We start from the raw sequence: 26,201 nt of genomic DNA on the forward strand, positions 1-26,201 counted from the left end.
CCAACCTGGGAAGCCCCTTCCCCCTCCCGTATTCCCTACCAAAAATTAGACACTTCAACAAGAAAATCAATCTGGAGAAAGCAAGCTCAGTTCTTCCAAACTAAGCATCAGGGCCTTGCAGTGTATCCTCACCCCTCCCCTTGTCTGATGATCACTCAATTTCTGCTAGTGTCACCGCTGTTGCTATAGAAGCAGTGATATCACCAGCTGTGATTCTGATGTCACTCTCCAGTCCCAGCTAGGGGGAGGTACATGGAAGGCTGGGGGAGGAAACAAGATCTTGAGCTGAGCACGAACATCCCAGCATCTTCGTTGACTTTAAAAGTATCTTCTAGAGCCTTCTGTGGTTCACTCTTCCGGTGCTGCAGAGGTAGGAGATCCCACTGGACTGACGAGACAGCCCATTTTCTGATATTCTGTGGTTAAAAGGGAGAATTCAGTGACAAGGAATGGGTAACTCTTAACAGTCAACCTCACCTCCCTCTTGTCCCAGTTAATGTCAAGTCAGATTCTTCTGGAAATAAATGAGCCTCTCCTTCAGCACAATGATAGTAGATGGTAGCTACCTACCATCTTTGCTGTTAAAGTTTTAATTTTGTTTCAGATGGACTAGATGTCCTTGGCCATACTTTTGCAGACATGAGGGCGTCTGCTTTTCAATTTCATGATGTGACTGGAAGCTTGACTACCTGCTGACTTCCTATTCATGTGTGGGCTATTCCAAAAGTTGGGGGTGGGGTAGATTTTTTTGTCTGTTTTTTTGATTGATTTTTTTTCCAGCGCTCTAATAACAAAATCAGATTAGTACTGCTCTGAGTCCCAATTCTCATTCACTTTCATCCTCTCTTATTTCTGACTCCTTGGCTAGACAACAGAGAACTGGGGCGAAGCAGAACATATATAGCTATGTGGAGACAACATCTGTACTAACAGGGCAATGGAGAAAGAAGTTATTAACAAAGGGAAGTGAAAATATAGGAAATCCACAGGAAAGCTTTACACTGAATGGTACCACTGAGAAAAAGATACACACAGAGAGACTCACAGTCTTCTAATCCTTAATTTAAACAAAATTGCATGAGACTGATTTCATCAACGGCCACATTTACAGAGTGTCTACTGTATGCTTTGCATTTAGAGAAAGGGAATGAGAGAGAAAAATAAAACATATTAGAATATATTCTTCCTTTTTAAAATTAGTAATAAAAAGCGGCCTAGTAAATTTCAAAACTTGATCAGATACATATCAACTCTACGAAAGCTTCACATATGCTGCCTGTAATTTGCGTATTTCTTCGAGCTTAGGAACCTTGAGTAAACAGGAGCTCTTGCTTATGATGAACACAGGAAACATGTCCTGAGATGGAACTGGGGTCTGGGATACAGCTCCATAAACAAGCCCCTCTATTATTTATGCCTCCCTGGCTGGCGTTCATGGTTTGCACTCCTCACTTATCACTGAGGTGATAATCATATGGACATTTTAAAGGAACATTTTAGGTCAGTCCTTCTGTTGTTGCATTGGGTCCCCCTATCGGCCATAGGAAAAATTCTTAGCTTCCAGAAGGTTAACCTGCAGAGCTGTAAATATCTCAATGAATCTATTGATTGGTTTTAATAGTCCTTTTATGGGTGTCAGTTTCCTTATCTTTAAAATGAGAATGTTACAATAAATGATTCTCAAGGTCCATTTATCTTCACATTGTGTATAGTTAGCCTTCTTTCCTCATCAAACTTAATAGATAACAGCATCATTTGTCTCATTTATTTTCCATTTAATTCCAGGATATTACTCACGCACTTTGAAGTTAGGAAATGGATGAATCCGTTAATTAACTCAAATCTCTAGATTTTCCTTCTCTCTTTTCCATTTCATTATGAGACATGTATACAAATTTAGAAGTCTGAACAGCACTACCATCAAAAGGCATTTAAGTACCTTGGTATATACACTATTATCCAGGAAAATTTAGGGAATTTAAAGTCTAAAACAACTTCATGGATACAAACAAACATGCAGAGGATATAGAAAATAAAATAAAAACCTCTGGACATATGTAGGTGGAAGTGTTTGCTGAATCTATGTAACGAGTAAGTGTGAAATAAGTTTAAGAGCACTTTTGAGATAATTGATTCATTTTTATTACTGGGATAGATCAGATCAGATCAGTCACTCAGTCGTGTCTGACTCTTTGCGACCCCATGAATCGCAGCACGCCAGGCCTCCCTGTCCATCACCAACTCCCGGAGTTCATTCAGACTCACGTCCATCGAGTCAGTGATGCCATCCAGCCATCTCATCCTCTGTCATCCCCTTCTCCTCCTGCCCCCAGTGTCTCCCAGCATCAGCCTCTTCTCCAATGAGTCAACTCTTCACATGAGGTGGCCAAAGTACTGGAGTTTCAGCTTTAGCATCATTCCTTCCAAAGAAATCCCGGGGCTGATCTCCTTCAGAATGGACTGGTTGGATCTCCTTGCAGTCCAAGGGACTCTCAAGAGTCTTCTCCAACACCACAGTTTAAAAGCATCAATTCTTCGGCGCTCAGCCTTCTTCACAGTCCAAGTCTCACATCCATACATGACCACAGGAAAAACCATAGCCTTGACTAGATGAATCTTTGTTGGCAAAGTAATGTCTCTGCTTTTGAATATGCTATCTAGGTTGGTCATAACTTTCCTTCCAAGGAGTAAGCGTCTTTTAATTTCATGGCTGCAGTCACCATCTGCAGTGATTTTGGAGCCCAGAAAAATAAAAGTCTGAAACTGTTTCCACTGTTTCCCCATCTATTTCCCGTGAAGTGATGGGACCAGATGCCATGATCTTCGTTTTCTGAATGTTGAGCTTTAAGCCAACTTTTTCACTCTCCCCTTTTACTTTCATCAAGAGGCTTTTGAGTTCCTCTTCACTTTCTGCCATAAGGGTGGTGTCATCTGCGTATCTGAGGTTATTGATATTTCTCCTGGCAATCTTGATTCCAACTTGTGTTTCTCCCAGTCCAGCATTTCTCATGATGTACTCTGCATATAAGTTAAATAAACAGGGTGACAATATACAGCCTTGACGAACTCCTTTTCCTATTTGGAACCAGTCTGTTGTTCCATGTCCAGTTCTAACTGTTGCTTCCTGACCTGCATACAAATTTCTCAAGAGGCAGATCAGGTGGTCTGGTATTCCCATCTCTTTCAGAATTTTCCACAGTTTATTGTGATCCACACAGTCAAAGGCTTTGGCATAGTCAATAAAGCAGAAATAGATGTTTTTCTGGAACTCTCTTGCTTTTTCCATGATCCAGCGGATAGAAGATCCTCTAATAAATTATTGGATAAATATTTATACCTTTGGCAAGTCTCTGGGGTGAGCATATTCTCAAAAGGAGTCAAGCTTTGTGAAAGCCTTACCACCCTATCAAACTTGAGCAAGTCATTTCTTTTTTCTCAGATTCTCAAGTTTAAGAAAGAAAGAAAAATTGAGCTATCCAGAATTAGCAATAGGCGGTATTCATATATATTCATTCAGCCGATAATTGTAAGGAAGATAATTGATCTGGAAGCTGGTTTTGACATTAATTGTGAATTCGCTTTGTCACAAAAGGACTCATTTCTCCTGAATCCTCAGAGGAGAACTTACGAAGTGTTTTGAGATCCACAAACTCAGGGCACTTACTCTCCATTCTAGCTACTGAACTTCTGACTTCCTGTTCAAGCCAAGTTTGAAATTAGGCTAAAAACTTTCAGTGTCCTTGTTGTTAAATAAGTCTGTCTGCCAATGACTGGAAAGTGGAGAATAATGATAGTCATTTCAGAAACAATTGGTCAGATGATAAAACCCTTGTTGTTGAAAGGTTATTGCTGAACCACGAAAAGACGCCTGGATTTTTGGCCTCCAGAGGAGAAGAATTCAATCTGGGACCAGAGACGAGGCTTGATCACTCAGAGCTCTTGTCCAATAGAGTTTTATTAAAGTATAAAAGGGATAGAGAGAGCTTCTGACATAGACATCAGAAGGGGCAGAAAGAGTACCCCCTTGTTAGTGTTAGCAGTGGAGTTATATACTCTCCAATTACTTATTATAGTGAGTCAAAAGAATGTCTGGAGGTTGTAAAGACCTCACTAGACATACTCCCATAATTTACATTTTAAGATAACAGGATTAGCCAGAAGGTTTTTCCCAGAGACTGTCCTCAAGCAGGATACATTATTGTTACATAATCCTAAGGCATGTAGAGGGGGAAAAAAGTTTGTCCTTTCTTCCTCATTGAGAATTCCAGACCTCTCTCTCCTTGGGGACCCCTGGACTTCTTATCAACCTGCCTAGGAAATGACTCGGTCATTGTCATGTAGGAACCACGAGACAGCAAAAATGATATCTGTACTTTGAATGTGAATATCATTTTGTGCTCATCATTTGTGTATCATATGTGAAAAATAATAGGTCAAAATCATTTGGTAATGAGAGCAATAAAGTTCAGAGGTAATATTAGTCATTTTTATTTGTGTCTTTCCATTGCAGATTCCTTATATTTCATGGAAGGAGTGGGTAAACTTAGGAATAGTGAAGACAACAAGAAATTAATCCAGAGCTTTCCTCATATCTCAGAACCTGTCCTCAGTAAGAGTAAGTGACCACACAACTTCCGTACTTTCTGTTCTTCGTTTTCATCCCTGCTTTTTAATTGTGCTGCTGCTGCTGCTAAGTCGCTTCAGTTGTGTCCCACTCTGTACGACCCCATAGACGGCAGCCCACCAGACTTCCCCGCCCCTGGGATTCTCCAGGCAAGAACACTGGAGTGGGTTGCCATTTCCTTCTCCAATGCATGAAAGTGAAAAGTGAAAGTGAAGTCGCTCAGTCGTGTCCGACTCTTAGCGACTCCATGGACTGCAGCCTACCAGGCTCCTCTGTCCACGGATTTTCCAGGCAAGAGTACTGGAATGGGGTGCCATTGTCTTCTCCGTTTAACTGTGCTGCTGCTGCTGCTGCGTCACTTCAGTCGTGTCCGACTGTGCGACCCCATAGACCGCAGTCCACCAGGCTCCGCCATCCCTGGGATTCTCCAGGCCAGAACACTGGAGTGGGTTGCCATTTCCTTCTCCAATGCAGGAAAGTGAAAAGTGAAAGTGAAGTCGCTCAGTCGTGTCTGACTCTTAGCGACCCCATGGACTGCAGCCTATCAGGCTCCTCTGTCCATGGATTTTCCAGGCAAGAGTACTGGAGTGGGGTGCCATTGCCTTCTCCAGTATAGCCTAAATAGGGCTTTCCACGTGGCACTAGTGGTAAAGAATCTGCCTGCCAATGCAGGAGACACAAGAGATGCGGGTTCGATCCTTGGGTCAGGAAGATCCCCTGGAGGAGGGCATGGCAATCCACTCCAATGTTCTTGCCTGGGAAATCCCATGGACAGAGAAGCCTGGTGGGCTGAAGTCCATGGGGTTGCAAAGAGTCAGACACGACTGAGCAACTGAGCATGTAGCCTAAATAAATCAGTAGATCCTATTGACATCATCATGTTCCATTAGAAGTCATGCATTAAGATGAAATGTAAATCAGAGATTAAGAGACTCACACTGTCAACAGTCTAGGCAACCTGTTTCTATGCCTTTTTTTTTTTTTTTGGCCAAGGAACAGTGCCTTCCATTTCTTTATTCATGGTGATGATTCAAGCATATGAATATTTACATAAAACAATGAGCTGCTGAGAGACAAAACAAGGTTTAACTTCATAGACAGTAAAAACTTCATTGTTAGGGGTTTAAAAAAACATTAAAATAAGGTACCAAGAAGCTTACAAAATCTCAGAAAAAAATGTTTCAAAGAATAAACGATTGTCTTTCTGGAGCTGGCGAGTCTGTTGCAGAGAGGATCTCTCCATATAAGCCCAGGGATTTTCAGTTCTAGGTGTCTGTTAGAATCACCCAAGGAGTTTTTAAGAAATTCAATGCTGTGACTTCCTGGTGGTTCAGTGGCAAGATTCTGGGCTCCCAATGCAGGAGGCCTGGGTTTAATCCCTGGCCAGGGAACTAGATCCCACGCTGCAACTAAGGTCCGGTGTGCGTGTGCATACTCAGTCGCCTCAGTCGTGTCTGACTCTTTGCGACCCCATGGACTGCATCCCTCCAGGATCCTCTGTCCATGGGATTCTCCAGGCAAGAATACTGTAGTGGGTTGCCATTCTCTCCTCCAGGAGATCTTCCAAACCCAGGGATCAAACCCACTGCCTCCTTCTGCTCCTACATTGGCAAGGAGATTCTTTACCACTGAGTTACCTGGGAAGCCCAAGACCTGGTGCAGTCAAATAAATATTAAAAAGAAAAAAGAAAGTTTTATCCACTTGTTTCCAAACCCTAAAACCAGTGAAATAAGGTTCTCTGAGGATTAGTCTCTCAGATTCGGTATTTTAAAATAGTTGATTCAGGGTTTTTAAGCAAGATCCTTCTAAGGTCTAATCACAATGTAAAACCCATGGCTTGTTCAAGGAATCTATTGTATCACAGTATTAGGAAGAGTGAAAGCTCTTTCCCCAGATCAGTGACCTAAGTTAGTGATTGGGGGATAAAAACAACTGCACATCCTTTTGGGAGCATGAATAGGTAGCTCTTGAAAGATCTTATGCTGCTGCTGCTAAGTTGCTTCAGTCGTGTCCTACTCTGTGCGACTCCATAGACGCTCATCAGGCTCCCCCGTCCCTGGGATTCTCCAGCCAAGAACACTGGAGTGGGTTGCCATTTCCTTCTCCAGTGCATGAAAGTGAAAAGTGAAAAGTGAAGTCGCTCAGTCGTGTCCGACTCCTAGCGACCCCATGGACTGCAGCCTACCAGGCTCCTCCGCCCATGGGATTTTCCAGGCAAGAGTACTGGAGTGGGGTGCCATTGCCTTCTCTGGAAAGATCTTATATTTTCTTTTTAATAATTACCCATAATGTTTTGTGCAACAAAAATAATAAACCCACTTATTGTCATTGTTCAGTCACTCAGTCGTGTGCAACTCTTTGCCACCCCATGGACTGTAGCCCACCAGGCTCCTCCATCCATGGAATTTCTCAGGCAAAAATACCAGAGTGGGTGGCCATTTCCTTCCCCAGAGGATCTTCCCAATCCAGGAATTAAACCGGATTTTTTTTTTTTTTTTTTACCACTGAGCCACCTGGAAACCCACATATAAATAAGTTTAAATTGTGTATAATCTGTGTTTGCATTGTGTTGGTTTTGTTTGTGGGGGAGATGTCTACCCTCCACAAATAAAACCTAAAGTCCTTTAAAACAAATATTTCCAATTAACCAGACATTCAATCACAAATAATGTTCCATTTATTTCAAGCGCTTTTGGACTTTATTTTGACAGAATTTTAAGCCAATGTATTTGTTAAAAATAAGATATAAATATGTGTATCTATTCACAAAGATGTTTTGGGGGCACTGAGGAGAAAAAGTTGGCCATCTCATTCCTCCTTGTTTATCGAGAAATATAGGCCTAAGCAACACTTATCGCAAAAAAAAAAGGAAACTTCGGTGAGGAAGCCTGATAATGGAATTCTGACTTGACAAAAGAGGGCAAAGAGAAGCTTTTCATACTTGTAGGTTATCGGTGGGCAAGTATGATAATTAGTCACATTTCCAAGAACTATCAGATAAGATGCAGTGTTGCAGAAAGTCGATGAGACTAAGCCCACAGTCTAATCCTCCATGGATTAGGAGTTGGTGCTCACTGGTGAGAGGAAGTAGTAAAAGCAGTAAGCATAAGCAATTATTTCAAGAAAAATGACTACAAATAAGAAAAAAGAGAAACAGTAGCTAGAGGAAGGCTTGGGATGGAAGAATACATGTAAAATAAAGATCAGCTTTCTGGAAGACCAGGTAGATGGTGGTGCCATGACAGAAATTAAGAAATAGAGCAAAGAGTTGGGAGGGTTATGAAAAAACCAACATCAGCCAGGACATCACTACCTCCAAGGCCCTTTGGATGGTGCATAAGACATCTCCTTTCTCTTGCCATTCAGAAGTTTGGTGGAACCATGGAGGCTGAGAATTCCCCAGGACTTTTGACTAACTGGAAGAGGGATTATTCTTAAGGAAGCCATCCTACACTTATTGCTAATATAAGTAAGTTAGTCCTCTAGAAATCAATTACGACAAAGCCTGCATTACTTAGAAAAGTTGGTGGGGCAAGAACAGAGAGGGAAAAGTCAGTTAATTCTATTTTGATCAAGTTGAGCTTCGAGCATATACTGAAAATCCAAGATGTGAAAGGGTGGTCAAGCTAGGACACAGAATATGTTCAGGTTCGTTCATGAGCAAACCGTACTAAGCACCTCTAGAAGACATCGCTTCATGGGAAATAGATGGGGAAACAGTGGAAACAGTATCAGACTTTATTTTTGTGGGCTCCAAAATCACTGCAGATGGTGACTGCAGCCATGAAATTAAAAGATGCTTACTCCTTGGAAGAAAAGTTATGAACAACCTAGATAACATATTCAAAAGCAGAGACATTAGTTTGCCAACAAAGGTCTGTCTAGTCAAGGCTATGATTTTTCCAGTGGTCATGTATGGATGTGAGAGTTGGACTGTGAAGAAAGCTGAGTGCTGAAGAATTGATGATTTTGAACTGTGGTGTTGGAGAAAACTCTTGAGAGTCCCTTGGACTGCAAGGAGATCCAACCAGTCCATTCTGAAGGAGATCAGCCCTGGGATTTCTTTGGAAGGAATGATGCTAAAGCTGAAACTCCAATACTTTGGCCACCTCATGCGAAGAGTTGACTCATTGGAGAAGAGGCTGTTGCTGGGAGGGATTGGGGGCAGGAGGAGAAAGGGACGACAGAGGATGAGATGGCTGGATGGCATCACTGACTCGATGGACGTGAGTCTGAGTGAACTCTGGGAGTTGGTGATGGACAGGGAGGCCTGGCGTGCTGCGATTCATGGGGTCGCAAAGAGTCACACACGACTGAGCGACTGAACTGAACTGAACTGAGAAGACACCAGCCTCTGGTCTTGCACTAGAGACACATGTTCTAAGGAAATCTTTCTGTGGTTTGGAGCTGAGAATGCCGAGGTCCAGAGTTAAGTGGGTCTGAAGTAACTCTCAGGACAGATGTCTGTGGAGAGCATCACTCCTGTTTTCCTCATCTCAGTCATTTGTCTTACTCCTCCTCACTTCCATGAAACTAGCCCTTTTGATGATCCTTCTCCTTTTTTCTACTTCCAGATGTCGGATAGGGTTGACTGGTTACAAAGCCAAAATGGAGTATGCAAAGTTGACGTCTATTCCCCCGGAGACAGCCAACCCCAAGACTGGAAAATGGTAAGGGTCAGCCTCCTTATAAATATGGAGTTAGGAATATGTGGCGTGCCATTAAGAGTAGCCTTATTCTCTCCACTGCCACCTCTTTTTTTTTCCTTCATATTTTTGGCCACGCTGCCTGCAGCATGGGGTCGCAAGGAGTCGGGCACGACTGAGCGACTAAGCAACAACAACAAGCAGGTTTATTATTTTTGTTATGCGAAACATTATGGGTAATTACCAAAAAGAATTAGTTCCCTGACCAGGTATCAAACCCATGCCCCCTGCAGTGGAAGTGCAGTATCTTAAACACCAGACCACCAGGGAAGCCCCACCACCTCTTATTTTTGAAGATGAAATTCTTGGGGGGAAAAATGAACTCCTTTAGAACAAAAAAATTCCATGTATAATTTTGGGGGGTAAAAAAATCCTATAATATGATACTTAGTACGAGAAATACACCACAGTTAATGAAAAAAAATGTACAACAGTTGTAAAACTTTAGTCTTCTAACAGAAAGAGACTCAAACAGAAATGTCCTCAAAGTTTATAGATGTGTAGGATGCCTCAAAATTCTCAGAATTATAAACTCTCATCTAAGTGATATTGTTCTCCCTCATCCTTCAACAAACATTTATTCCACACTTACTTACATAGTATCAGGCACTGTTAAGTCAGAGTCCTGTCAGAAAAGGGAAACCATGTCAGTAATTTAATACTAAAAAACTACTCAGTAAGAGGTATTTAACTAAGTTCACTACTAAAAGCTTTGAAAGAGGATTCTAATAAGAGATCCAGAAGCAGCAAATGCAGAAAGCAGCTACTACCCCTAGGCTGAAAGAGTGAATGAGGAAGAAAGTTAAGGCTCACGAAGTCCCCTTGCCCTCAAGAAAAGCTGCTTCAGATCTCCTTGGAGAGTGTGCCCTGCAGCAGGACAGCAGCCTGCATCCCAGTGGCGCTCAAGACACTTGCCAGAGGGCACAGGGGACCAGAAGGGAAGCCCCTCCCTCCTGTGATGAACAGGTAGCGCCCCTCCAGTGCCCTCTGCCAACAAAGCCAGCCACCCAAGGAGAAATGTTTAAAGGGTCCAGCTCCAGACTCACAAAGCAAGACCAAAACGGGTAGACGTGGACTTGAGAGACAGTAGTGAATGACTGGTGCAGACACTGCGCTGAGTCTTAGGGTCAGAGATACAAAACTAGACTCACCTGTCCAGAGATTAAAGAACCCTTCTCCTTCCAACTGGCCATAAAGTTCCACACTGATTTGAGCCTTAAGATGAGCAAAAAATACTAGCCAAGTAGGTTTTCTGTTGTCTCTTACCAACAGAGAACAGATCTCTGTAAACCACTAATCCATTAAAGAAATCACCAAGTGGTGAGATAATGAAACCAAAATTCTCAAGCATTGCTGCCACCAATGATTGGTGGCTGTGGAAGGACAAAAATGAAAACCAAAAACTAAACTAGTAGAGAGGAAAATGTAAACGGTGCCTAGAACACCATCTCAGGGGGGCCAAGAAGGAACACACTGGGTACAGTACTCCCACGATGACCTTCACCTCTGTTAAGCAAAATCTGCTGGACATCTTGACAAAGATTTGCAAAACTGTTAAAAGATTATTTTCAGAGAAAGGTGAAATAATGACTCTCCCATGAAAATAAAATAGACTCATGTGAAAGATTTTATTGAACTCATTAATGAGATTTTATTTAATTCATTAATGGTGCAGTTCTAAGAAAAGTCCAGAAAAAAGAGACCTGTATGTAGATCAGGAGTATTGGAATGAACTGTGCAAATGGAAGCCAAATGGACATCTTCCAAAGTGGGAGAGAAAGTCAGTCATTCTTTCCTGGTCAGAATTAACATGTGTGTAGACAAAAATTATACTGCATTGCTAACAGTTATCTATAGTTTTCAGAGTTATCAGGTATTTCCAAGAGAATCAGAATCAGAAAACGTGGAGGAGTATGCTATAGATTGTGCAGAGTTTTCTACAAATTTCCCTATAGTAGCTATTATTCAAATTAGGAGAATAATTTAGAGGGCTTTGAACCAAGTTCTGTGGCCCACAAGCAGCTTAAACCAGGCTGTAGAGGTCCAGCTGCTTTTGTCTTCTTCCCAAATCATCCAGACATTACAGTAGACTGCTGACTGTAGGGGCGGAGAGAACCAATTTCAGAGTTTGAACTGGATTTGAATCCTGGCCCCCAGCATGCGCTAGCTGTGAGATGCTGCATATATGTGTGTGTGTGTGTGTGTGTGTGTGTGTGTGTGTGTGTGTGTGTGTGTGTGTGTATGTATACAGAGCTTCCCAGGTGGCGCTAGTGGTAAAGAACCTGCCTCCCAGTGCAGGAGACACAAGAGACGTGAGTTCAATCCCTGGGTGGGGAAGATCCCCCTGGAGGAGGAAATGGCCACCCACTCCAGTATTCTTGCCTCGAGACTCGCATGGACAGAGGAGCCTAGAGGGCTACAGTCCTTAGGGTTGCAAAGAGTCGGACGAGACTGAAGTGACTTAGCACTTAGTGCATATATATACACACAGACACACACACACACACACACATCCTCTCCCTTTTGGATTTTCTTCCCATTAGGTCACCACAGAGCATTAAGTAGAGTTCCCTGTGCTGTTTAGTATGTGCCCATCAGTTGTCTATTTTACACATACTACCAGTAGTGTATATGTGTCAATCTCAATCTCCCAATCCCCACCACCTCCCCGTTTCCCCTTTTAAAATACCAAATTATTCTTTAAAGATGAGCAGTACTTGTGGTTATCCTCAGAGAGATGTAACTCCAGTAGTTACAGTGATCCCTTAGATTTGATGGTAAATAGGACACTTTCACTGGAGAAGGCAATGGCACCCCACTCCAGTACTCTTGCCTGGAAAATCCCATGGGCGGAGGAGCCTGGTAGGCTGCAGTCCATGGGGTCGCTAAGAGTCAGACACGACTGAGCGACTTCACTTTCACTTTTCACTTTCCTGCATTGGAGAAGGAAATGCAACCCACTCCAGTGTTCTTGCCTGGAGAATCCCAGGGATTGGGGAGCCTGGTGGGCTGCCGTCTATGGAGTCGCATAGAGTCGGACATGACTGAAGCGACTTAGCAGCAGCAGCAGCAGCAGGACACTTTCACATACATTCTTATTTTAGCCTATGTTCAAGTGAAGATTATAAATTAGGTCAACATATAAACATATGCATATGCTTAGCACAGCTAGCATCCACCAAAGACTCTGCATTCACTCAAAACTAATCAATTGTCCCACAGATATTAATTCCTTATTTACAAATCAGATTCTTAATCTAAAGCATCCCCAGTAGTCCACTGGAAGCCACTGAGCATATCAAGATTGTGCTTGTGTAGCCCGGCAAAGTGATTAATTATGCACCACAGTCCTTGAATTTTCTGATATTTTGAAAACTATACTTGTAATGAAAGTGAAAGTGTTAGTCACTCAGTCGTGTCCAACTCTTTGTAACCCCATGGACTGTACCCTGCCAGGCTCTTCTGTCCACGAGATTCTCCGAGCAAGAATACTGGAGTCGGTTGCCATTCCATTCTCCAGAGGAATCTCCCTGACTCAGCAATCGAACCCAGGTCTCCATCATTGCAGGCAGATTCTTTACTGTCTGAGCCACCAGGGAAGCCCTATACTTGTCATAAGAGACCTAAATAAAACAGATCAACCATAAAAATAGTAATGAATAGCAATACATGAAAAATCTGATTTAGTGCAAATTGGAACTCTGTAGCTGATGATTGTCAGATCTTAAGGATCTATGTTGTTAGAGGTGACACAGTACAGTGGTTGAGAGCAAGGGCCCAGGAGTCACTGGTCCAATTGGAACTCCTCCTCCATCAGTGATTAGCTGTGTAACCTCTGGTAAGTAACTAACTTAATCCCTCAGTTCTTCAATTTCCTCTTCTGTTAAAATGTGGATAATAAGAAAGCTAGCCCCACTCCAGTACTCTTGCCTGGAAAATCCCATGGATGGAGGAGGCTGGTAGGCTGCAGTCCATGGGATCGCTAGAGTCGGACACGACTGAGCGACTTCACTTTCACTTTTCACTTTCATGCACTGGAGAAGGAAATGGCAACCCACTCCAGTATTCTTGCCTGGAGAATCCCAGGGACGGGGGAGCCTGTTGGGCTGCCATCTATGGGGTCGCACAGAGTCGGACATGACTGAAGCGACTTAGCAGCAGCAGCAGCAGCAGCATTTAAGTTTATTGCCAGAATAATAGTGGCTTTCTAGGTGGCTCTGTGGTAGTCTGCCTGCCAATGCAGGAGATGCAGGAGATGCGAGTTCAATGCCTGGGTTAGGAAGATCCGCTGGAGGAAGAAATGACAACACACTCCAATAATCTTGCCTGGGAAATCCAGGCAGAGGAGCCTGGTGGGCTACTGTCCATGGGCTGGTAGAGTCAGACATGAACTGAGCACACATGTGCACACACAGAATAATATTAAATGAGGTCCTAGTTTTAAAGTACTCAGAACAGTGCCTGATATATAGTAGGTGGTGGTGGTGGTTTAGTCAGTCAGTCGTGTCCAACTCTTGCAACCTCATGGACTGTAGCCCTCTAGGCTCCTCTGTCCATGGGATTTCCCAGGCAAGATTACTGAAATGGGTTGCTATTTTCTTCTCTAGGGGATCTTCCCAACCCAGGGGTTGAACTCTGGTCTCCTGCATTGCAGGCGGATTGTTTACTGATAGCCACTAGGGAAGGCTGATATATAGTAAGCACTCAGTAAATGTTGCTTCCATCTGTTGGGTTGATGGAGGAGTTGAGACGTGAGAGGGGCGACCATTTTTGTGACTGCTCTTTGAGGTTGTCCTGAATATCCTGTGTCTTTACTTTGTTATAGTCGGATGAATCCTTGTCTATTTTTAAGGAAGCCTCACACGATCCCATCAGAGTGCTCAGCTGGCTCCGCAGAGACCTGGAAAAAAGCACAGCAGGATTCCAAGACATTAGGTTCAAGCCCGGAGAATCATCGCTCGGCAGGGAAATGGTCAGCTCAGGAGACCCACGCAAAGGTTTCTGCGTGGACTATTACAACACCACCTCCAGGGGAAGTCCAGGGAGGCTGCATTTTGAGATGAGTCACAGAGAGAACCCACACCAGGGCCCCACCTGCAATGGGAGCTCCGTAGATGAAGTCTCCTTCTACGCCAACCGCCTCACAAATCTTGTCATCGCCATGGCCCGCAAGGAGATCAACGAGAAGATTGACGGCTCTGAAAACAGGTGTGTCCACCAATCAGTGTACATGGGGGATGAGCCTCCACCCAACAAGAGCCTGAGCAAGGTGGCGTCGGAGCTGGTGAATGAGACCGTCACTGCCTGCTCCAAAAACACCCCATCAGATAAGGCTCCGGGCTCTGGTGACAGAGCCTCGGGGACATTACAGAGTCCCCCAAATTTAAAATACAAAAGCACTTTGAAGATCAAGGAAAGCAACAAGGGAGGCAGGGGTCCAGACGACAGGCCTAGCTCTAAGAAGTCTTTCTTCTACAAGGAAGTATTCGAATCTCGTAACGCGGGTGATGCCAAAGAGGGAGGAAGGACCTTACCGGCGGAGAGAAAGATGTTCAGAGGGTATGAAAGGCCCGATGACTTCACAGCTTCCATCAGTCAAGGGATCATGACCTATGCCAACAGTGTGGTGTCCGACATGATGGTCTCCATCATGAAGACCCTGAAGATCCAGGTGAAGGACACGACCATTGCCACCATCGTGCTGAAGAAGGTCCTGATCAAGCACGCCAAAGAGGTGGTCTCCGACCTCATCGACTCCTTCATGAAGAACCTCCACAACGTCACGGGGACCCTCATGACGGACACGGACTTTGTCTCGGCCGTGAAAAGAAGCTTCTTCTCTCATGGAAGCCAGAAGGCCACGGACATCATGGACGCCATGCTGGGGAAACTCTATTCGGTGATATTTGCCAAGAAACCCCCTGAGACAGTCAGGAAAACCAAGGATAAGTCTGAAAGTTACTCCCTCGTCTCTATGAAAGGGATGGGTGACCCTAAACACCGAAACGTCAACTTCGCCTCCATGAAATCAGAAGGTAAAGTGAGGGAGAGAGTATGCACCCCCACGCCCAAACCCGAGAAGTCCTGTGTGGAAACTCTGGGGGAACACATTATCAAAGAGGGGCTGACCCTGTGGCACAACAGCCAGCAGAAGGAAGGCATATCTGCATGCCTCCAGGGCTCACCCTTCATCACTCCCAAAAGACAGTATAAACCTGTGCCGGACTTTCCCCTGGGGTTCCCTTTTGACCCCTGCAACTTCAGCCTCCCTATGCAATGCCCAGAAAAACCTGAGAATTTTATGTGCGACTCAGACTCCTGGGCCAAGGACCTGCTTGTGTCTGCCTTACTTCTGATCCAGTACCACCTGGCCCAGGGAGGAAACATGGATGCACAGAGCTTTCTCGAAGCTGCTGGCACCTCCAACCTGTATCCCACTAAGTCTCCAGCCGTTTCCCATGAGTCCAGCCTCCGGTCTCCCCAAGTGGGAGCTGACCCAGAAGAAGTGGAGAAGAAGGACCTAATGAGCGTTTTCTTCAACTTTATCCGGAACTTGCTCAGTGAGACCATTTTCAAGAGCGACCATAGCTGTGATCCCAAAGCAACCAAGGAAGACAACAGCCCCCAGTGTGAAAGACCCGTCACCCCTTCTCCTGCCAAATTAAATGAATGTGATGAGACTGGGGGTGCTTTTGCAGGGCTCACCAAGATGGTGGCTAACAAACTTGATGGCCACATGAACGGGCAGATGGTAGACCATCTGATGGACTCAGTGATGAAGTTGTGTCTCATCATTGCCAAGTCCTGCGACTCTCCGTTGGCAGAACTGGGAGACGACAAGTCTGGGGATGCCAGCAGGCCAACATCAGCCTTCCCAGAGAGTTTATATGAGTGTTTGTCCACCAAGGGCACAGGGACTGCAGAGACACTCCTACAGAATGCCTATCAGGCTATCCACAACGAACTGAGGAGTCTATCAGCACAGCCCCCAGAAGGGTGCACAGCGCCCAAAGTGATCGTCAGCAACCACAACCTGACTGACACCGTGCAGAACAAGCAGCTCCAAGCCGTTCTTCAGTGGGTGGCCGCCTCTGAGCTCAACGTCCCCATTCTGTACTTTGCGGGTGATGACGAAGGAATCCAGGAGAAGGTAAGGCGGTAGAGCCAGGGCTTTGAGGAAGATTGATTAGGGTTAATGAGGGTTTTAAGTACTTTTTCTTTCTAAATGGGAAGATAGCTCCAAGAAGGGTAGGATGGGAACAGTAAACATTTGAAGCTCAAAACTCATAGCCTAGCCAATGAGTAAATTAAAACTAGATTTTTCCCAATAAGAGGTGTATCAAAGGGAAAAGAAGATATACACGTTTTTTTTCTCTTTCTTTCTGTGTATCTAGATGGGAATGCACAAATAAGGAGCCTCCAAGTGAGTTGGTGAAAGGATCAGAGTAAGGCCTGGGCTCAGACTGAACTCTGGGTAGGACAGCTTTGCCCAAAGAATGAGAAGGAGATGCTGGGAAGCATCCTGGGGATGTGTTGGCTGGGGGCAAAGGGTTTAGATTCATAGTGTTTTCAAGCCTATCATACCTCTCTTTGCTGGTGATCTAGGAGCCATTAGGGATTTGAAGGGATTCAATAAATAGCATCCCTCTTCCCCTCAACCGTGGAGAAGGCAATGGCACCCCACTCCAGTACTCTTGCCTGGAAAATCCCATGGACGGAGGAGCTTGGTAGGCTGCAGACCATGGAGTCGAGAAGAGTCAGACACGACTGAGCGACTTCACTTTCACTTTTCACTTTCATGCATTGGAGAAGGAAATGGCAACCCACTCCAGTGTTCTTGCCTGGAGAATCCCAGGGACGGGGGAGCCTGGTGGGCCGCCGTCTATGGGGTCGCACAGAGTCGGACACGACTGAAGCGACTTAGCAGTAGCAGCTTCCCCTCACCCTAAGTTCCGAATCAATTGATAAGTAAGACTAAAGAATAAGGCAGACAGAAAATCAGCTTATTATTGTTGTTACTGATAAAGGTAAGTGTGCTTTCTGCCTCCTTTCTTCTCCCAATTTAGGCCTCAAAACTGCTCATGGAAGGGAAATTTTGAGTCTGGGAAGCTTTTCTTTACGTAGTTGGTGCTCCATGCTAATGAAGGGGAATTGAGAGACCACCCCCACAATATACACAGTCTCTCTCTCTTTCTCTCTCTCAGGGTTGTTGTTGTTGTTGTTTTCTCAACATTACTTCCTCTCAATTAAGAGAAGTAGAACAATGGCATTTACTAATTAAGTAATAGGAGGTGGCACCAGAGGCTGGGGTTATTATAAAAAGCATCCGTCTTCTTAGAAACCAGAGGATATGGAGGAAGAGGCTTTCTCTGTTTGATGCATGGGGTTAGTAGCGCTTATAACTGGGTTACTTGGTGTATCTGATGACCAGGAAGACACAGGACTGTACTGCACACAGAATAGGCTACACTCAGCCTAAATGAGAAACTGTCTCTCCTGTCGACTTGCTCCTTTTGCAGCAACAGTACTCTGTAGGCTTGTTCCTTGCGTGTCTGTGCACCAACAGTGTTGGCCAGTGCAGAACCTCAGGCTCCACTCCTGACCTACAGAATCAGAACCTTTAGCAAAACCTCCAGTTGATCTGTGTGCCTGTTCCATGTTGGGCCAGAGGACAGAACATGGAGATCCAATCTTAGATTTACCCCTAAGAGTACTTGCTTGGCAAGTTCTGTCTGTTCACAGTTTTTCCAGTCTGTAAAACAAATTATTTTGTGTGTGTGTGCTTAGTCACTCAGTCGTTTCTGACTCTTTGTGACCCCATGGACTCTAGCCTGCCAGGCTGCTCTATCCATGGGATTCTCCAGGCAAGAATATTGGAGTGAGTTGCCATTCCCTTCTCCAGGGGATCTCCCTAAACCTGGGATCCAACCCAGGTCTCCTGCATGGCAGGCAGATTCTTTACTCTCTGAGCCACCAAATTATTTTCATAAGTTGCAATTAGCAGAGGAGCCAATATTGAGGAAAGCTTTAGACTAATGAAAAAATCTAAAAAGAAGCATAGCTTTCACATGTACAGTATGTGAAACAGGCTTTGTTCTGACACCATCTTTTAAGTCTACCTCATCCTATGTAACAATCATAATACATTCTAGATTATTTTGAATTAGAATGTCTATGCTACAATTCTCTAGAATGAGACAATAGACTTGCAGGCTTCCTTCTACACACACACACACACACACACACACATTTTCTTAAAGGAAAAGAGTGGGAAACATGACCAACAGCACATGCAAATGTCACCTAGTGAGTAGATTTGTCCTGAGCAGCAGCATATTTTTAAGAAAAGTTGGATGGCGTATACATCAAAGAAACTATGTAAATATGAGTTGCGAAATTTTTTTTGGAAAGAGACTTAATATAGGCAACTATTTTCATGCTAATGCTGGTGATTAAATCTGGCAATACCAGCATACCCATGAGCCCAATTCCTTTAAACAAATTTGTATCCATTTTAAAAAAACTGTTGGTGACACCCTGCAGCATGTAGGATCATGGTTCCCTGGCCAGGGCTGGAACCCAGGCCCCCTGTACTGACAGTGAGGAGTCTTAACCATTGGACCTCCATGGACGTCCCTGTATCCATTTTTGAATAGGTAATGTGTACATACTTCAAAATCCAAAGGCACACACAAAAAAAGATGCACAATTAAAATTAAGGACTTTTTCTCATTTTTATCTCCCCATTCCATTGCCCTCCCTGGAGAAAACCATTCTGATCAATTTCTTGTTTATCTTTCCAAAAATGCTTATGCAGCATACAAGTTAATACATATTTGTTGTTCAGTTGCTAAGTCGTGTCTGAATCTTTGCGACCCCATGGACTGTAGCCCACCAGGCTCCTCTGTCCCTGGGATTTCCCAGGCAGGAATACTGGAACGGGTTGCCATTTCTCTCTCCAGGGTACACCAATTTGCACACCTATTAAAAGAAAATGAGAGCACCTGTTTCCCACATAGCAACTAACCTACAGTCCATGCCAAACTTTTGGTCTTTGCCAAGTGTTGCCTTACTTTGCACTTATCTTTTTAGGAATGATGGTGAATATCTTTTCATGTGTTTAAGAGCCATTTTTGTTTTTTAAAAATATGTATTTGGCTGCACTGAGCCCTTTTTGTGAACCTTTAGTTGTGGCATCTGGAATCTAGTTCCCAGACAAGGAATTGAACCCAGGTTCGCTGCCTAGGGAGCTCAGTGTCTTAGCCACTGGGCCACCAGGGAAGTTCCTAAGAGCCGTTTTTGAATTTCCTTTTTCATGGATGAATCATTTGTTTGTAAACTCTGCCCTTTTTTTTCTGCCAGGTTGTTGGTATTTTTCTTATGGATCTGTGAGAGTTTTACATAATACAAAGAAAATAGTCTTTGTGATATTAGATATGATTTTTTTAATCATTTGATTTTTGATTGATGTTTCGTTTTGTTGCTTTTGCCATGAAGTATTATTTTAAATGTTTACATGGTCAAATATGATAGTTCATCTTTTATTTTTCCTAGATTTTGTGTCATATTTTGGAAAACATTCTCCACTACAAGATAGTAACAAAACTTCCCCCTGTGTCCTTTCTCCTAGCACAGTTATGATTTTTTTTTAAATGTTTAAGGCTTTGGTCCACTTCAAATTCATTTTTATACAAGGTGTGACATAGGAATTCAGTCTTATTTTTTTCCAGATACCTATATGTCTTTGTTTTTTCCCTAAGCTTTCTGTTCTATTCCATTGAGTCATTCATCTGTTCTTACCAGTTTAATACTATTTTAATAGCATATTACTTTAATTATTGTAATTCTGTCATATGTCTTAATATTGATAGGACTAGACACTCCTTTTTCTCTGTCTCAGAATTTTCTAGGCTATGTTTCTCAGTTTCACCCCCAGCCACTGGTAATCATCAACCTGCTTTCTATCATTACAGATTTGCCTTTCATTTTAGAAAATAATGGAGTCGTAAAGTATGTAGCTTTTTACATCTGGCTCTCGACTATTAGCATAAGGTTTTTGAGGTTTATCCATGTTGCAGTATGTATCAGCAGTTCATTCCTTTTATTGATGAATAGAATTTCATTGTATATGTTTTCTCTATTGATTCACCAATTAAGAGACATTGGGGTTATTTCCATTATTTTGCTATTATGATTAATGCCTCTATGAACAGTCACATACAAGTCTTTGTATGGATATATATTTTCACTTCTCTTGGTTGACAAGGAGTGTAACTGCTGCATTTTATGGTAAGTATAATTTCTTAAGAAACTGTTCAACTGTTTTCCAAAGAAGCTGTACCATTTTATATTCCTACCAGCAATTTCATTGATTTCAATTTCTCCATATCCTCATCAACATTCTGTTGATGGATTATGTTCTGTTTTTAATTATAACTGTTATAGTGGTTTTTGATTGTGGATTTAATTTGACATACATACATTAAAATGACTAAAGATGTTGAGCATCTTTTTATGTGCTGATTAGCCATTCATATATAATCTTTGGTGAGTTGTCTATGTAAATTGTAAATCTTTTGCCCGTACTTTGACTGGGTTGTTAGAAAGTTACAAGAATTCTTGATGTATTCTGGATACAAGTCCTTCACCGGATATATATATTTTGCAAATACTTTCTGTCAGTCTGGAGCTTATTTTTTTTTTACTTAATGGAGTGTTTCAAAGAGCAGAAGTTCTTAACAATGACATCTAGTTTAGTTTTTACCTTCATTGCTTGTACTTGCGATGTCATATCAAATAAATCTTTGCCTAACTCCACTGTCCTCTACTGGAGGCAGTTTTGCCCCTAAGGGACATTTGGCAATGCCTGGAGACGTATTTTGTTGTCACAGCTGGGAAGGGAGGGGAGTTTAGCAGGGAAAGGCCAAGTGAAAGTGAAAGTGTTAGTCACTCAGTCGTTGTCCAGCTGTTTGCGACCCCACAGGCAAGAATACTGGGGTGGGGTGCCATTTCCTTCTCCAAGGGATCTTCCCAACCCAGGGATTGAACAGCTAGTTATGTTTAGTCTGCTTTTCCTTTTTGTTTTTCCTTTTATTGTCTTCTTTTGAATTATTTTTAAACATTTTTCAGTCTTCCATTGTAATCCATCTGTTGGGTTTTGCTATATCTCTTTGTGTAGTTTTTTAGTGGTTTCTCTGGGCACCACAATCCATGTACTTAACTTGTCAGAGTCTACTTAGAGTCAACCGTGACCACTTAGGCTAGAATGTAGAAATCTTCCTGCCCTATGGGGCCCTTCATCCTTCTGCCTGAGACTGCTGTTATTTTATGTAATTAGCTGCCTCAGTTCAGTTCAGTTCAGTTCAGTCGCTCAGTCGTGTCTGACTCTTTGCGACCCCATGAATCGCAGCACGCCAGGCCTCCCTGTCCATCACCAACTCCCGGAGTTCACTCAAACTCACGTCCCTCGAGTCAGTGATGCCATCCAGCCATCTCATCCTCTGTCATCCCCTTCTCCTGCCCCCAATCCCTCCCAGCATCAGAGTCTTTTCCAATGAGTCAACTCTTCGCATGAGGTAGCCAAAGTACTGGAGTTTCAGCTTTAGCATCATTCCTTGCAAAGAAATCCCAGGGCTGATCTCCTTCAGAATGGACTGGTTGGATCTCCTCGCAGTCCAAGGGATTCTCAAGAGTCTTCCCCAACACCACAGTTCAAAAGCATCAATTCTTTGGCGTTCAGCCTTCTTCACAGTCCAACTCTCACATCCATACACCACAGGAAAAACCACAGCCTAATTTAAAATTAGCTGCCTAAAATCTATTTAATTTTATTGCCTAAAATCCTTAGGCAATATTATTTTTGCTTTCAACCATAAAACATATTTTAAAGAATGGAGGCAAATCGTTCATCATTTATCCTGAGATTTTTACCATTTCTGTTGTTGTTGGTTTGCTCCTCATCTTCCCAGTTTCCTTCTGATACCATTTTCCTTCTGTGCAAGGAAACAGAATGCACTTTTCTCGCGATGAATTATCTTAATTTAATCTGAAGTTTTATTTGACCTTCATTCCTGAGGCATATGTTTGCTGGACATAGAATTCTGGTTTGATGGTTCTTTTCTTTTAGTGCTTAAAAAGTGCTGTTTCACTCCTCTGTCCTCTGTGGTTTTTGATGAGAAATTCGCTGTCATTGGCACTGTTGTTCCCTCATGTATAATGTGCCATTTGTCACTGGCCACTTTTAGATCTTTTCCTCTTTTTCTTTCAGTTCAGTTCAGTCGCTCAGTTGTGTCCGACTCTGCGAGCCCATGGACCACAGCACGCCAGGCCTCCCTGTCTATCACCAACTCCCGGAGTTTACCCAAACTCATGTCCATTGAGTCGGTGATGCCATCCAACCATCTCATCCTCTGTTGTCCCCTTCTCCTCCTGCCCTCAATCTTTCCCAGCATCAGGGTCTTTTCAAATGAGTCAGCTCTTCGCAGCAGGTGGCCAAAGTATTAGTTTTCAGCAATTTGATGGTGATAGGTCTTGTGAATTACGGGGGTTCATCATATTTCAAGTTCACTATGCTTCTTGAGTTTGTCTGTATGTCTGTTAGAAAATTGGGGAAGCTTTCATGCATTATTTCTTTAAATATATTTCTGCACTACCCTTTTCATTCTCTAAGGACATAAATGTAAAACCCTCTGGAACTGTCCCACAGGCCCCTGAACTCTGCTTATTTTCTCAATCTTTTTGAAGGAGGCTTATTCTATCTCTTACACTGTTCAATACCGTTAATTTCTATTGTTGTGTCTTTGGTTTTCCTGTGTTTCCTTACTCATCTCCATCTATTTAGTCTTCATTTTGGATTTGGTATTATTGTTTAGCTGTACAATGACCATGTTTAACTGTACGGTGACCAGCTGTAAAATGAGTCTTCATTCTGTCTCCTCTTTGCAGAGACTTGTCTTTCCATCTGTTTCAAGAGTATCCTTATGCACTTCAGTCTCTGCCTGAAATTTCCCCTGAAAAAACACCTGATATTTGGCCTGTTAATCTGCCCTTTGAACTTCTCATAGAGTCAGTTGCAGAACGCACAAAATGGAAAGCTGGTTCCTTTGTTGCCACACGGATTCCAGATGAATGGCAGTATACTGGGCTCATATGAGGATACTTGCTTGGGCTTTTCTCATTTTATGCCTGGGAAGAGGATTAAACATAGGGTTCAGAGACTTGGGTATGAGCAGTGCCTCCGCTGATTTCTGGCACTGTATTACTGACAACCGTCACCTCTCAGGGCAACATTTTCATGGGGGTTGAATGCATCTTTGAGTCACCTTCCTGCTGTATCATCCCAGGGCTCTCTGGCCTACAGGGCTGAGAAAGCAGCATCTACATTGTCCTATGGCTCTTTCTCTCCTGTCTGTGTTGGTCTCTGGGCGGTGATGGGAGCCCATTTTATGATGTTACAGTGAGCTTAAGAACTTCAGAATCCTTAGAAGGCATGAACACCATTGACCAAACAGCCACTGGAAGCAGAAAGTTTTAGTCTTTATGGGACATCTTCCATATCACGGGCAGGGGGTTGTCGTTTAAATGAAGGGCGATGGAACCCACTTTCTTTTGTCAGACAAGCCAGCGAGTGTCTCAGTTTTGGAAGTAGTCTCAGCACCTCCCTGGAGGCCGTCCTGCGGCCAGGGACCTCCCCCAGCTCTCTGGCCTTGAAGGCCCCGCCGGACCCTCTGTGGGATGCTCTGCCTCCTCGACTTCCGCTTTCTTTTCCTCCCTCAGCTACTTCAGCTCTCGGCAGCTGCCGTGGAAAAGGGGCGCAGCGTAGGTGAGGTTCTACAGTCGGTGCTGCGGTACGAGAAGGAGCGACAGCTGGACGAGGCGGTGGGCAACGTCACACGGCTGCAGCTGCTGGACTGGCTGATGGTGAACCTGTGATGGGGGCCCGCCGCCGCCCCTCTTTCCCGCAGTGGGCCCCGCCCTCGCCCCTCCCTTCGTCCTCACTGCCGCGGCCCCCCTCTCCCGCCTCCTCACAGAGCCCCAACATTATCTTCATACCACTCACATCTAAGACACGTCATCGTGCGCTAGTCCCTGGATTTTGCAGATATTCTTGTCCATGCGAGCAAGGACGTAAAGTAAAAATTACAGATAAATGGCTCCGAGTGTCTGGTTTCCTTGGGATCCAGTGCGACCAATGCCTGTGTGCTAAATCACTCAGTCGTGTCCGACTCTTTGTGACTCCATGGACTGTAGCCCACCAGGCTCCTCAGTCCATGGAATTCTCCAGGAAGAGTACTGGAGTGGGTTGCCATTTCCTTCTCCAGGGGGATCTTCCTGACCCAGGGATCAAACCTGGATCTTCCGCATTGCAGGCAGATGCTTTACCATCTGAGCCACAAATATGGTCAATTAAGTCTCTTCAAGGAGAATGTCCTTTATTATTTAACCTTTTGCATGCATGCCAAGTCACTACAGTCATGTCTGACTCTTGCAACCACATATAGCTCACCAGGCTTCTCTGTCCATGGGATTTCCCAGGCAAGAATCCCGGAGTGGGTTGCTATTTCCTACTCCAGGGGACCTTCCCGACCCAGAGATCAAACCCATGTCTCGTCATGTCGCCTGTGTTTGCAGGCCAGTTCTTTACTCCTAGCGAGACCTAGTCAGTTCAGTTGCTCAGTCGTGTCTGACTCTTTGCAACCCCATGGACTGTAGCACGTCAAGCCTCCCTGTCCATCACCAACTCCTGGAGTTTACCTAAACTCGTGTCCGTTGAGTCGGTGATGCCATCCAACCATCGCATCCTCTGTTTGTCCCCTTCTCCTCCCGCCTTCAATCTTTCCCAGCATCAGGGTCTTTTCCAATTAGTCGGTTCGAGACCTGGGAAGCCCCAATGGGACAGCAAGGAGAAGCAGTCTCAGGAATGAAAGAGTCCAGTCCAGTCCAGTGTAGCAGAGTAAAAATACTGCCTGCCTGAGAGCCCAGCCAAACACTGGTGGGCCTGTTGTCTATGGATACACACTTCCCATCGACCCATCCATGACTTGTGACTTCCCTGCTTTAAAGGGGTCCCTAAATAAGCCACAGTTTGTCAAGAGTTATTTCAGCCCTTTGTAACCATGCACGTACTTTTCAATATCCAATCTGAATCCTTTAAATTAGGCTACCAGGACCTGGCTCCTTGTCCTATTCTCCCCAGAACTGTCCATCTCACCTTTATCCTTGGTTGCAGACTCTCGGGGTCCAAAAAGGTCCAGAGGACCTGGGTTCAGTGGCCAGTCCTGTACCTCTCCAGATAGAAGACGTGGGACAAGTCACCTGTTAGGACACTGCTCTGACTTAATGTCCATATCACCCCGCTTTAGAAGCACTTTCTGGATTATATGTTCTCCAGCAATTTTACATTCTCCATCCTTCCTTCTAGAAACTTCCTCCTCTGGTTTCTAGGTTTCCTATTTTTCTGCATGTCTCTGGGGCTCTACTCAACCCCTTACATGTTTCTCTCTCCCAGGAGTTCACCCTCTTGACCCTCCACTGTTCTCAGTCATCTTCCCCAGGTGATCTCACCCAAACCCAGTGGCTTCAATCACCCAATGCCTCCCTTCATGGACTATGACACAGTGAGAAAACTATGAAGCCAGGTATATATCCCAGGCTCTTTCTGATGTTATGATCTTGAGTTTCTTTTGCACACATTTATCTGTACTGTAATTACAACGATATACAAACTGTGAGTTCACATAGGCAGACTAGAAGGGCAGGTGGTGGATGAGTGGACACATCCAGTAGCTTGCTCATCTTCCGACCTTCGGGAAACCTGTCATCCCCGGCTCCACATGGTCTTAGAGAAGCATCAGTCATGGTATTGCCACCA

General features: G+C 44.0%; 1 protein-coding gene across 1 annotated transcript; it reads left to right on the forward strand.

Moving 5' to 3' along the window:
* Nucleotides 1–4,481: 4,481 nt before the first annotated feature.
* On the forward strand, nucleotides 4,482–24,484 carry AKAP3 (A-kinase anchoring protein 3). The gene is made up of 4 exons (XM_086402356.1): nucleotides 4,482–4,615; nucleotides 9,200–9,295; nucleotides 14,157–16,481; nucleotides 24,107–24,484. The coding sequence occupies exons 2-4, from the start codon at nucleotides 9,200–9,202 to the stop codon at nucleotides 24,260–24,262; spliced, it is 2,577 nt and encodes an 858-aa protein (XP_086258482.1). The 5' UTR covers nucleotides 4,482–4,615; the 3' UTR covers nucleotides 24,263–24,484.
* The last annotated feature ends 1,717 nt before the right edge of the window (nucleotides 24,485–26,201 follow it).

This window comes from Bos grunniens, chromosome 5, assembly GCF_055505025.1.
Source record: "Bos grunniens cultivar Pamir isolate PY7600 chromosome 5, Bosgru_T2T1.0, whole genome shotgun sequence".
Taxonomy (NCBI): domain Eukaryota; kingdom Metazoa; phylum Chordata; class Mammalia; order Artiodactyla; family Bovidae; genus Bos; species Bos grunniens.

Excerpts from the sequence above, each read along its gene's own strand:
- AKAP3 (XM_086402356.1), top strand. The coding sequence starts at position 9,200 with ATGTCGGATAGGGTTGACTGGTTACAAAGCCAAAATGGAGTATGCAAA. Across the intron at positions 9,296-14,156 it reads AACCCCAAGACTGGAAAATG|TCGGATGAATCCTTGTCTAT; the intron begins GTAAGGGTCAGC and ends ACTTTGTTATAG. Across the intron at positions 16,482-24,106 it reads ACGAAGGAATCCAGGAGAAG|CTACTTCAGCTCTCGGCAGC; the intron begins GTAAGGCGGTAG and ends TTCCTCCCTCAG.